Source organism: Hyperolius riggenbachi, chromosome 4, assembly GCF_040937935.1.
Source record: "Hyperolius riggenbachi isolate aHypRig1 chromosome 4, aHypRig1.pri, whole genome shotgun sequence".
In the NCBI taxonomy this organism is placed as follows: domain Eukaryota; kingdom Metazoa; phylum Chordata; class Amphibia; order Anura; family Hyperoliidae; genus Hyperolius; species Hyperolius riggenbachi.
The window spans coordinates 283,097,877-283,110,981 of NC_090649.1; the positions used below are offsets into that span (position 1 = coordinate 283,097,877).

A 13,105-nucleotide genomic window follows, 5' to 3' on the forward strand; every position below is an offset into this window, starting at 1 on the left:
TAGCTGCCCCCCAGCATAGGTTAGACAGGTAGCTACCCCCCAGCATAGGTTTGATAGGTAGCTGCCCCCCAGTATAGATTAGATAGGTAGCTGCCCCCCAGCATAGATTAGATAGGTAGCTGCCCCCCAGCATAGGTTAGACAGGTAGCTGCCCCCCAGCATAGGTTAGACAGGTAGCTGCCCCCCAGTATAGGTTAGATAGGTAGCTGCCCCCCAGTATAGGTTAGATAGGTAGCTGCCCCCCAGTACAGGTTAGATTAGGTAGCTGCCCCCCAGTATAGGTTAGAAAGGTAGCTGCCCCCGAGTACAGGTTAGATTAGGTAGGTGCCCCCAGTATAGTTTAGATAGGTAGCTTCCCCAGAGGTTAAGTAGGTAGGTGCCCCCTCATAATGGCGAGGGGAGGGGCGGGGAGCCGGAGCCGCTGGGAAGGCAGTCCGACCTCTCCCTCCCTCTCTCCGGGCCGCTCTCCATGCTCCCCACCTCGGACTGCAGCAGAACGGGCAGGGATGCGCTGCAGCTGCTATACACAGTTACTCACCTCCCTGGATCCGATCGCCGCTCACTAGCCGCCGGTCTCCTCCTCTGCAATGTAGCCGCTGATACACACACTGTAAGCAGCGTGTGTATCAGCGGCTACATTGCAGAGGAGGAGACCGGCGGCTAGTGAGCGGCGATCGGATCCAGGGAAGTGAGTAACTGTGTATAGCAGCTGCAGCGCTTCCCTGCCCGTTAACTCTGCTACAGTCCGAGGGGGGGAGCATGGAGAGCGGCCCGGAGAGAGGGAGGGAGAGGTCGGGCTGCCCACCCCGGCCCGCGGCTCCCCCCGCCATCACAGCGCCCCCCCCCCCTTCCTCTGCGCCCAGGGCAGCGGCACGGGCCGCACGGCCCTAGAAACGGCCCTGCTGTTTTAAATTTTGTCACTTTTGGTGTTTTTAACAAGTGTTTTATTTTGGTACAGGGTATATGACAAATAACAATTTTATTGCTTCTCATTCAGTTTGCCAAAGAAAAAAAAAAAAAAAGATGACACATGCATAGTCTCTCAAACACCCCAAATTCTCTTCTCTTGCTTGTCACGGTTAAAACGATACCCTATACACATCATCAGATAGCGTTTTGGCAACATAATACACTGTTAATCATGAGCAGTGCCAATGTATTTTTCAAGGCCATTTTTTGTACCAGAAACAATATAGTCATCCTTTCCTAGCAAAACCTCTGGAGTCTCAGAACATTTGATACAGGTCATAAATGATACCATTCTAAAAAATAGAGAACCAGACCCACTCAGATATACATATTTTTTAATATCTGCAATTGTGCGGTTTTGCTGAAATTGCACCATAACTTTAAAAAATTAGTTTGCTCCACAATGTGCTGCAGCAAATCATCACCCACAAAGAGCTAGAAGAATTCAGCAGGCCTAAAGTTGTCCGTGGGCACTGATATTCCGCTTGCCCCTGTATAAGGTGGGACGTTGGGTGCTAAAAGGTTAGCGGGTGACCAGGGCTACAAGGTTAGCGGGTGACCAGGTGCCCTGAATTATATCGTCAGGTAATGGTGGGCGTACCTGCCTTTGCCTGGCTCCCCTCCGGCCTCTGCTGCTAGCTGCAGCTGTGTTACCCCCTGAGCCCCCTGCAGTGGCATCTGAAGGGCTCTGAAAAGTGGAATCATCATCATCCCTCCTGAAGCAGAAGGACGGCTGTCCAACGCTCTCTGAACTGTCAGAATCTGACTCAGAGCTGCTTGCTGGGTGCCATTTGCTCCCCGAATCGTCCCCACTGCAACAATATGTGCCCTAGATGGACAACAATAAGACCACCAAAACAGGCATGGTTTAACAGGTTGAGGCCACTGATAATAATTGCATTTGGCTATGGTCAGAGTCCCTACTGAACTCACCCATGTGCAATTTCATACTGCTTTTGTCAATATTATTCCACATAAAATATACAGTAGCTTGCAAAAGTATTTGGCCCCCTTAAAGTTTTCCACATTTTGTCACATTACTGCCACAAACATGAATCAATTTTATTGGAATTCCACATGAAAGACCAATACAAAGTGGTGTACACGAGAGACATGGAATGAAAATCATACATGATTCCAAACATTTTTTTACAAATAAATAACTGCAAAGTGGAGTGTGTGTAATTATTCAGCCCCCTGAGTCAATACTTTGTAGAACCACCTTTTGCTGCAATTACAGCTGCCAGTCTTTTAGAGTATGTCTTTACCAGCTTTGTACATCTAGAGACTGAAATCCTTGCCCATTCTTCTTTGCAAAACAGCTTCAGCTCAGTCAGATTAGATGGACAGCGTTTGTGAACAGCAGTTTTCAGATCTTGCCACAGATTCTCTATTGGATTTAGACCTGGACTTTGACTGGGCCATTCTAACACATGGATATGTTTTGTTTTAAACCATTCCATTGTTGCCCTGGCTTTATGTTTAGGGTAATTGTCCTGCTGGAAGGTGAACCTCCGCCCCAGTCTCAAGTCTTTTGCAGACTCCAAGAGGTTTTCTTCCAAGATTGCCCTGTATTTGGCTCCGTCCATCTTCCCATCAACTCTGAGCAGCTTCCCTGTACCTGCTGAAGAGAAGCACCCCCAGAGCATAATGCTGCCACCACTATATTTTACAGCGGGGATGGTGTGTCCAGAGTGATGTGCAGTGTTAGTTTTCCGCCACACATAGCGTTTTGCATTTTGGCCAAAAAAGTTCCATTTTAATCTCATCTGACCAGAGCGCCTTCTTCCACATGTTTGCTGTGTCCCCCACATGGCTTGTGACAAACTGCAAATGGGACTTCTTATGCTTTTCTGTTAACAATGGATTTCTTCTTGCCACTCTTCCATAAAGGCCAACTTTGTGAAGTGCATGACTAATAGTTGTCCTATGGACAGAGTCTCCAACCTGAGCTGTAGATCTCTGCAGCTCGTCCAGAGTCACCATGGGCCTCTTGATTGCATTTCTGATCAGCGCTCTCCTTGTTTGGCCTGTGAGTTTAGGTGGACGGCCTTGTCTTGGTAGGTTTACAGTTGTGCCATACTCCTTCCATTTCTGAATGATCGCTTGAACAGGGCTCCGTGGGATGTTCAAGCCTTTGGAAATCTTTTTGTAGCCTAAACCTGCCTTAAATTTCTCAATAACTTTATCCCTGACCTGTCTAGTGTGTTCTTTGGACTTCATGGTGTTGTTGCTCCCAATATTCTCTTAGACAACCTCTGAGGTCGTCACAGAGCAGCTATATTTGTACTGACATTAGATTACACACAGGTTCACTCTATTTAGTCATTAGCACTCATCAGGCAATGTCTATGGGCAACTGACTGCACTCAGACCAAAGGGGGCAGAATAATTACGCACACCCCACTTTGCAGTTATTTATTTGGAATCATGTATGATTTTCGTTCCACTTCTCACGTGTACACCACTTTGTATTGGTCTTTCATGTGAAATTCCAATAAAATTGATTCATGTTTGTGGCAGCACAAACTTCAAGGGGGCCGAATACTTTTGCAAGCCACTGTATATATATTGGAAGCTTCATTAGTGTACATCTCAAATAACATTTAAACATTCACTTTAAAAGGTACCATCTGGACTCAGCAAATTTTAAGCTTGATCTGCAGCGAGGGGCATCGCAATGGTACTGAAACCATGAACACTACTAGCAGACTCCCATTTATTGAATTCCCTAAATTTTGTAATGTTGTGGATTACACCAATCGACCTTCTCCTCGTCTATTTGCATCCCATCTGCCAGTTTCATTTGTTCCACAAGGACTGAAAAATAAAAAAGCAAAGGTAAGTAACCTTGTTCTGAACTAAAAACTTGACTGTTATAACATTAGTAAATGTATTCAGATCAGATGTTTGAACAATAGCTTGAAAGTTGAGAGATGATGAGATCAGTTAGTGTAGGAGTTAGTCCCTTTGGGTGACATTGCTGACCTGGGCTGCATACATGCGTGCCAGCTGTGTAGCTGATGGTGTGCTGTGTTGTTATTCGGGGGGAATGCGGAGTAGAGATGGCCCAAATCTCTGATTTTCAGTTCGCGAACACGAACTTCCGCAAAAGTTCGATTCACGTGAACTTTCGCAAACTGCAATAGACTTCAATAGGGAGGCGAACTTTGAAAACTAGAAACACTTATGCTGGCCACCAAAGTGATGGAAAAGATGTGCCAAGGGGTCTAACATCTGAGTTTTTGCATGGATGAGTGGGATGGACGCCAAAAGTCCCGAGGAAAAATCTGGATTTGACGCTAAGCAGCGTTTTAAGGGCAGAGATCACATTGAATGCTAAATTGCAGGCCTAAAGTGCTTTAAAACATCTTGCATGTGTACACATCAATCAGGGAGTGTAATTAGAGTACTGCTTCACACTGACACACCACACTCACTGTGTAACGCACCGCAAACAGCTGTTTGTGTAGTGACGGCCGTGCTGGACTGGTGCGCACCATGGCAATAGTACAGGCCGTGGTGGTTTTCAAGCCCATATGGTCGCCGGGCTGTGGTAGCTCAATGATAGAAAAATTGCAAATGGAAGGCAGCACCTGGCATTGGCCAACTGTTGGAGCGTGCCCTGGTTTAAAACCCCAGTGCCTCCTGGGGAGCACCAAGTCCAGAAACAAAAGGAGGACTGGCACCACTCAGATGTATTTAAAGCTCTTTATTGAAGTGAAAAGGCAGCAGGACAGACCGCTGTTTCGTTCGGGATAAACCCTTCTTCAACTGTTCAATGGTAGCTCAATGATAGAACAACAGTGACTGTCCAGCTGATCAAATTTGGTCTGTCCACAATGAAGCAACAACCTTATTATCTTGGGTGTGCGCCCCCCCCCTCCCCCGGATACACTCATATCACCGCCGGTCATTGCTTCATTGTTATATGCAAACCTCTTCACCAGGGCAAGGTAATGATCACGAAAGGGAATTGGCATATGTACATGCCCTTTGTTTTGTTGTTGCAGCTTGTTGCCTGCAGGCAGAGATGCTGTGTGGGGAAAGACTTAGTTTTGGGGCAGGCAGTCACAAGGCATGCAGGCAGAGATGCTGTGTGTGGGGACTTACTTAGTCTTCGGGCGGGCAGTAGCCCTCCGGGATCCATGCCTCTTCCATTTTGATAAAGGTGAGGTACTGAACACTTTTGTGACTTAGGCAACTTCTCTTCTCAGTGACAATGCCTCCAGCTGTGCTGAAGGTCCTTTCTGACAGGACGCTTGAGGCAGGGCAAGACAGAAGATGGATGGCAAATTGGGACAGCTCAAGCCTGCGCACCCAGTAGTCCAAGGGTTCATCGCTGCTCACAGTGTCTACATCCACACTTAAGGACAGGTAGTCGGCTACCTGCCGGTCCAGGTGTTGGTGAATCCAGAAGGGCTAAGGCAAAGCTTTGGACTAAAGAATGTCCGCATGTCCGACATTACCATGAGATCGCTGGAGCGTCCTGTCCTTGCCTGTGTGGACATGGGAGAAGGATTACTGGCAGTGGTACCTTTATTGCGTTGTGCAGTGACATCACCCTTAAACGCATTGTAAAGCATAGTTGCCAGCTTGTTCTGCAAGTGCTGCCTCCTTTCTTCCTTCTGGTGATTTGGAAACATCTCTGTCACTTTGTGCCTATACCGAGGGTCTAGTAGCATGGCCAGCTCATTCCACTTGAGTTTTTTCATACGTAGGTCCCTCAACATGCTTGACAGCATGAAAGACAGCATCTGCACAAAGTTGGATCCAGACGTACTATCCATCTCCTCTTGCTCTTCCTCAGTGACATCAGGTAAGTCCTCCTCCTCCCCCCAGCCACGAACAATACCACGAGAACGTTGAGCAGCACAAGCCCCCTGCGACACCTGCTGCGGTTGTTGTTTTTCTCCTGCCACCTCCTCCTTATCCTCCAAAGAAACACCTTCCTCATCATCCAAGTCTAACTCCTCTTTCCCACATGACTCTTCCTCCTCCTCCACCCTCTGTGCTGCTGTAGGTGTTGAGGAAACATCTGGTTCTGATGAGAATTGATCCCACAATGCTTCCTCCGTAACTGTTCCTGTTCACGCTCCTCCACAGCTTGATCCACCACTCTGCGCACGGCACACTCCAGGAAGTAAGCGTATGGGATCAAGTCACTGATGGTGCCGTCACTGCGACTCACCAGGTTGGTCACCTCCTCAAACGGCAACATGAACCTGCATGCATTTCACATGAGTGTCCAGTTGTTGGGCCAGAACATCCCCATCTCCCCAGAGTGTTTCCTTCTACTGTAGTTGTAGAGGTACTGGGTGACTGCTTTCTCCTGTTCTAGCAGGCGAGAGAACATAAGGAGGGTCAAATTCCAGCAAGTCGGGCTATTGCAAATCAGGTGTCTCACCGGCAACTTGTTTCTCCGCTCAATATTGGCAAAGTGTGCCATGGCTGTGTAAGACCTCCTGAAACGCCCACACACCTTCCTGGCCTGCTTCAGGACATCCTCTAAGCCCTGGGTACTTTGACACAAATATTTGAATGACTAGATTTAGCACATGTGCCTTGCAGGGTACATATGTCAGCTTTCCCAAATTGAAAGCGGAAATGAGATTACTGCCGTTGTCACACACCACATTGCCAATCTCCAGCTGGTGCGGGGTCAGCCACTGATCCACCTGTTTGTTAAGAGCAGCCAGGAGAGCTGCTCCAGTGTGACTCTCTGCTTTGAGGCAAGACATGTCTACGATGGCGTGACACCATCGTACCTGGCATGAAGCATAGGCCCTGGGGAGCTGAGGCTGTGTAGCTGGAAAGGTTATTGCAGCATCAGTAGAGTTGAACTTCCACTCAGCCAAGGAGGACGAGGAGGACGACAGAGAAGAGGATGTAGCAGGAGGAGAGGAGGTGGCAGCAGGTCTGCTTGCAAGCCGTGGAGGTGTCACTAGGTCCACTGCAAAGCTACGTACTCCCTGCTTGCCAGTGGTCACCAGGTTGACCCAATGGGCTGTGTAAGTAATGTACCTGCCCTGACCGTGCTTGGCAGACCAGGCATCCGTGGTCAGATGGACCCTTGACCCAACGCTGTGTGCCAGAGATGACACCACTTGCCTCTCAACTTTACGGTACAGTTTGGGTATCACCTTTTTAGAGAAATAATTGCGGCCTGGTATCTTCCACTGTGGTGTACCAATGGCCACAAATTTACAGAAGGCCTCAGAGTCCACCAGCTGGTATGGTAACAGCTGGCGAGCTAACCGTTCTGCCAAGCCAGCCATCAGAAGCCGGGCAAAGGGTGACTGGCAGAAAATAGCTTCTTCCGCTCAAAGATTTCCTTCACAAACACCTGGCTGCTGTGGGCAGAGGAGCAGAAACCGCTCAAGGTCAGAGGCGGAGTGGAGGAGGGTGGCTTTGAAGGTGCAAGGGAGAAAGCGGCTCAAGATGCCGCACCTGAAGGAGGAAGAGGAGGAGGGTGGCTTTTCTTTTGTGTGCTGCTTTTGCTCAGGGGCTCTTCCCATTGCAGTTTGTGCCTTTTCTGCATGTGCCTTCGTAAGGCAGTTGTCCCTACGTGGGTGTTGGCCTTTCCACGGCTCAATTTTTGGAGGCAGAGAGAACAGATGGCATTGCTCTGATCCAAGGCAGACACATTAAAAAATGTCCAAACCGCTTCGCCCCCCTGGGGTGTGGGCACTATGGAGGCATCAGCAGCAGGGCATGTTGGCTGGCTGTCCATAGGTGGCAATACATGGCGCCGGACACTGCCAACAGCTGTTTCTGATGACAAGTTCCCTCTGCTTCTTTCAGGAACTCGTCCCCTCCTCTGAACTGTCCCCTTGGTCATATTGTCTCTTAGGATCCCACATGGTATCTGTATCATAGTCATCATCATAATCATCCTGCCCAGCTTCACTTGTCTCAGACACCTCCAAAACTGCACCAACAGCAGGTACTTCATCCTCCTCTTCCTCACACGTTACAGTACGTCCATAGTGTCGCCTAACTTTTTGTAACAATAATGGCTGTGCATCAGTGATTTCCCCACCAAATAACTCCTGCGAAGTGTCAAAGGCAGCAGATGTGGTGCTTGTAGTAGCGCTGGTGGCTGCAGAAGATGAGGTTTTCTGTGTTAAATAGTCAAACACTTCCTGACAATCTTGGGAGTTGATGGGACGTGCCTTCTTCTGAGCACTGTACTTTGGTCCAGGGCCACACGAAATCACATCAGCATGACCTCGCACAGACCTGCCGGGTGGCCTTCCTCTGGGTCTGCCTTTACCTCTGCCTCTACCTGTTTTGTCCATTTGGCCATATCGGGGGGGATGAAGTGAGAGGTATACACTGACTTGACTAATACAATGTGCCGTCACACAGGTGCAGTTAACAGGTATGCATTGAGTGGTAAATCACACTGCATGCACTCACGTAGGTAGGTGGGTGTACTGAACACAACAGGTAGGTATATGCAGTGATGGGTATTACAAATGTGCATCTGTCACACACACATACCATGAACAGGTACTGTAACTGGTGGTATTAAATATCACACTGCGTGTGCTCACGTAGGTAGGTGGGTGCACTGAACAACAGGTAGGTATATGAAGTTATGGGTATTACAAATGTGCACCTGTCACACACATGTACCATGAACAGGTACAGTGACTGGTGGTATTAAATATCACACTGCGTGCGCTCTTGTAGGTAGGTGGGTGCACTGAACAACAGGTAGGTATATGAAGTGATGGGTATTACAAATGTGCACCTGTCACACACATGTACCGTGAACAGGTACAGTGACTGGTGGTATTAAATATCACACTGCGTGCGCTCATGTAGGTAGATGGGTGCACTAAACACAACAGGTAGGTACATGCAGTGATGGGTATTACAATGTGCACCTGTCACACACAGACAGGTACCGGACAGGCACAGTGACACTGCGTGCGCTCACGTAGGTAGGTGGGTGCACTGAAGTGAACAACAGGTAGGTATATGCAGTGATGGGTATTATAATGTGTACTTGTCACACACAGACAGGTACCGGACAGGAACAGTGACACTGCGTGCGCTCACGTAGGTATCTGGGTGCACTGTAAACAACAGGTAGGTATATGCAGTGATGGGTATTACATTGTGCACCTGTCACACACAGAGAGGTACCGGACAGGCACAGTGACACTGCGTGCGCTCACGTAGGTAGGTGGGTGCACTGTGAACAACAGGTAGGTATATGCAGTGATGGGTATTACAATGTGCACCTGTCACACACAGACAGGTACCGGACAGGCACAGTGACACTGCGTGCGCTCACGTAGGTAGGTGGGTGCACTGAAGTAAACAACAAATAGGTATATGCAGTGATGGGTATTATAATGTGTACTTGTCACACACAGACAGGTACCGGACTGGCACAGTGACACTGCGTGCGCTCATGTAGGTATCTGGGTGCACTGTAAACAACAGGTAGGTATATGCAGTGATGGGTATTACATTGTGCACCTGTCACACACAGAGAGGTACCGGACAGGCACAGTGACACTGCGTGCGCTCACGTAGGTAAGTGGGTGCACTGTGAACAACAGGTAGGTATATGCAGTGATGGGTATTACAATGTGCACATGTCACACACACAGGTAGTCACTGAATGTGCTGGGCCTGGCAGTGGCACACACAGTAGGAATTACCAAGGCTGTCTATGCAACACAAGTGTCTGTGGGACACACACACACACACACAAAATCACAAGAACAAGATTAGCTCTCAAAATAGCTGTTGAGGGGGGGTTCTTTTTTAGCAATACGAATCAGCAGGGAGCAAGCTAAGAAGCCTACAAGAGCCTAACTAAGCTTTCCCTATAGGTCCCTGCACAGCAGCTCTCCCTTCTCTAATTACTGCAGGCACACGAGTGAGTCCAATGCCTGACGCTGCCTGCCTTTTATAAGGGGGGGGGGGGCTCCAGGAGAGAGTGTAGCCTGATTGGCTTCAATGTGCCTGCTGACGGTGATGTAGAGGGTCAAAGTTGGCCCTAATGATGCACTATGGGGGCGAATCGAACTTCTGGAAAAGTTTGCAGTTCTCCGCGAACGCAAACCACGGAAGTTCGCCGGGAACCGTTCGCCAGCGAGCCGTTTGGGCCATCTCTAATGGAGAGCGGGGGAACAATGGAGGGGCGACTAGCAGCCAGTGTTGCCAACCGTCAGTAAATTTACTGACAGTCAGTAAAAAAAGTCAACAAATTTGGGCTGTCAGTAAAGTCCGTGATAAACTTTGTGGGGTCAGTAAAGAAAACTTCTCCAGTAGGTTACAGGCCAGCACTTACTACTTATCAGTTCATGTATCCCTCTGGAATGTACACTGCACTAGTTAAAGGTGGCCATAAATCTGTAGACTTGGCGGCCAATCGGTCATCAGATTAGATAATTATTATTGATATTATAAAAATCGGTGCACCCAAGAGCATGCACAGTCAACAATTAGACTCATTTTGGGCCAAAATTGGTCGCATGGCATGATGGCAACACTGCAAGCAGCAAATGCTAATAATCCAGGGTGTGTACAGCAACCCTTGACTGATGCACAGCCAGCAAACTTGGCAAAGCGATGGACCATTGTCTGTTCCTGCCACTAGCCCCGCCTGGCTGTCACATGATATCAGTCCTCCTCTGCTCCATAAGCCCTCTGCCCCCCTCCCCCCCACATAGCAACATAATGTGTTGTTAGCCTGTTGACCCAGCAAGTTTGCCCTAGAGAGCAGATCCCAAGCCTTGTTGGGCGCCATCAATCAAGCATGTGTACGGGCATTAAGAAGCACACCATGTGGTCTGCCTTGGGGGAGGGACGGGGGGGGACACGACACTACTAGACACCCTTGTGGAATGGTATTGCACCTTGGGTTTCTGACACAAGGAATTGGACACAGTAACTATTAAGGATCCTTTGACATGTGTTGATGTGCATCAGAGTGCTTTAGTATGCGTTAGTACGTGTTGGTACGCATTTTTTTCCATAGCAGTGCATTGTGAAAAAGCTTTCAGCTAAAACATGTATGGTGGTAACAGAGCCATAGAAAAAGATGGACATTACTTTGAAAATCAGTTTTAGGCCTTGTTTCCATTCCATATGTGCGCTTCTATCCGTTTTTCAGCAACATGTATCACTCTGTAACATTGATGTGCTGATAAAAAGCAGATAGAAGTGCACAGATGGAAACAAGGCCTTTATAAGGAATCTGTATGTTTCTGATGTTGTTTCCACCAAGACTCGGGTGGAATCCATAGCTTCCGGGTCTTGGCACTTGTTCCCCGCTGATGACGCTGCTGCTGAGACACAGGCCGCACATTCTGACAGCCTTTCCAGTATGCCCTCCACAGATGTAAACAATAGTCAGCTGACAGCGCGGTGTCAGCTGACGTTACAGCTGACACCTACGTAGGTGTACCGCTGTGTGATTGGATGTGCGGAGTGTTTGGATGAAAGTTATATTTAAACCTGCAGAGTGCTCCCAGTTATTGCCCGTGATAAGCATAGCTGTGGCTAGTTGCTGGGTGGGCACTCACATTGTTGTACTATTGGATCTTGACCCTTGGCTTGTTTTTGACCATTCTAGTCTGCTGTTATTAACCCTTGCTTTGATTCCTGGATACTCTTGTCTGCTGCCTGGACCAACCTCTGCCTGTTACTGAATACTCTTGCCTGCCGCCTGAACCGATCTCTGCCTGTTAACTGGATACCCTTGCCTGTCACCTGGACTGACCTCTGCCTGTTTACTGGACACTTTTGACTGCCGCCTGGACCGACCTCTACCTGGTTAATGGATACTCTTGCATGCTATCTGAACCAACCATTGTTTGTTACTGGACACTCTAGTATACTTTAACTAATTCTTGTCTGTTGCTTGAATAACCTTGCATGCGGACCTTGCATGAATTCTCTCATATATTACCTGGATCATTCACTGCCTGTTGAATAAGCTTGCATGTGGAGCTTGCATGAACTCTCTCATCTATACATGGATCCTTCAATGCCTGTTCCTGATACATCTGTCATTACTGGCAATCGACGCTGAGGGCCTCATCCTCCGGAATCAAGGTAATAGCCCTGTGTGATACTTATGAACTATTGAACTGTGTTACTAGCCTCATTGGGGTTCTGGTGGGTTACTGTCCTCTCTACTTCAGTCTGTATGCCTTGCACGTTAAGACCTGGCAGTAACCGTAGTCAGGAGACAAATAACATGTCCTGTTCACACGGGGGCTTGTCTATAGGTGAAGACCGTGGGCCGGGCTCAGAGACGTGGCAATAGATTGGGGCATAGAGACAGATTGGGGACATAACCTGTCAGGCCTTACAGTATCACGGGCCAACATCCCTAAAATCCTGCAAGATGGATGCTAATGGGGGGTGTTCAACAATGTGTTGTGGAAGAAGTCCAGAAAAATTATACTCAGATTCAGCAACAACTCAGTAATCCTGTTCCTGCTCTTGTTGATGCAAATAGTATTCAAATTTAGGAGGCTACTCCAGCTTCTACTCCTGTTCATAGTAACCCTGTTCCTGAACCTAAACTTCCAGGGAGATTCTCTGGAAACAGAGCTAAATTCAGATTGTTCTGAAGTGCTTGTTACTTACACTTTTCTTTGTTGTCTAGGACATTTTCTAATGAAAGTATTCGAGTTGGAGCAATTATTTCTTTGTTACAAGGTGAACCTCAAGCTTGGGCTCTACATTTATTGGATCAACAGCACCCTGCCCTTGTCAATACTATATCCTTCTTTGAAGCCTTGTCTGATCTGTATGAAGATAAGAGTAAAGGGGCTTATGCAGAAAATGCACTCCAAAATCTACGACAAGGAAAAAGGCCTGCTGAAGAGTATGCTATTGAATTTAGACAATGGGCCAGAGATATTTTGTGGAACAATGCTGCTTTAAAACATCAATTTAGACTAAGCCTATCTGAACAATTAAAAAATGAGTTAGCCAGAGTGGGAGTACCTAATACCCTGAAAGAGTTAGTCCATCTTGCCTTTCAGATTGATCGACGTCTGAGAGAAAGACGTCGAGAGAAACCTTCTTCATTGAAACCAGTCTGGTCCTCCTCAGTTCCACCCACTCTGTGCTTTACTCCTGTTTCCGTAGCTGA

At 47.9% G+C, this 13,105-nt stretch overlaps 1 protein-coding gene across 3 annotated transcripts in view; it reads left to right on the plus strand.

Moving 5' to 3' along the window:
- LOC137570744 (amine sulfotransferase-like) overlaps positions 1-13,105 on the plus strand; it is a 127,802-nt gene that overhangs the window by 3,214 nt on the left and 111,483 nt on the right. For all 3 annotated transcript variants that reach the window (XR_011031159.1, XM_068279466.1, XM_068279467.1), the window contains exon 3: positions 3,596-3,810. Coding sequence is in view for 2 of the 3 variants with exons in the window: in XM_068279466.1 (XP_068135567.1) it covers positions 3,596-3,810 (215 nt within the window). In the remaining variant the exon portion in view is untranslated. The remainder of the gene's footprint in view (positions 1-3,595; positions 3,811-13,105) is intronic.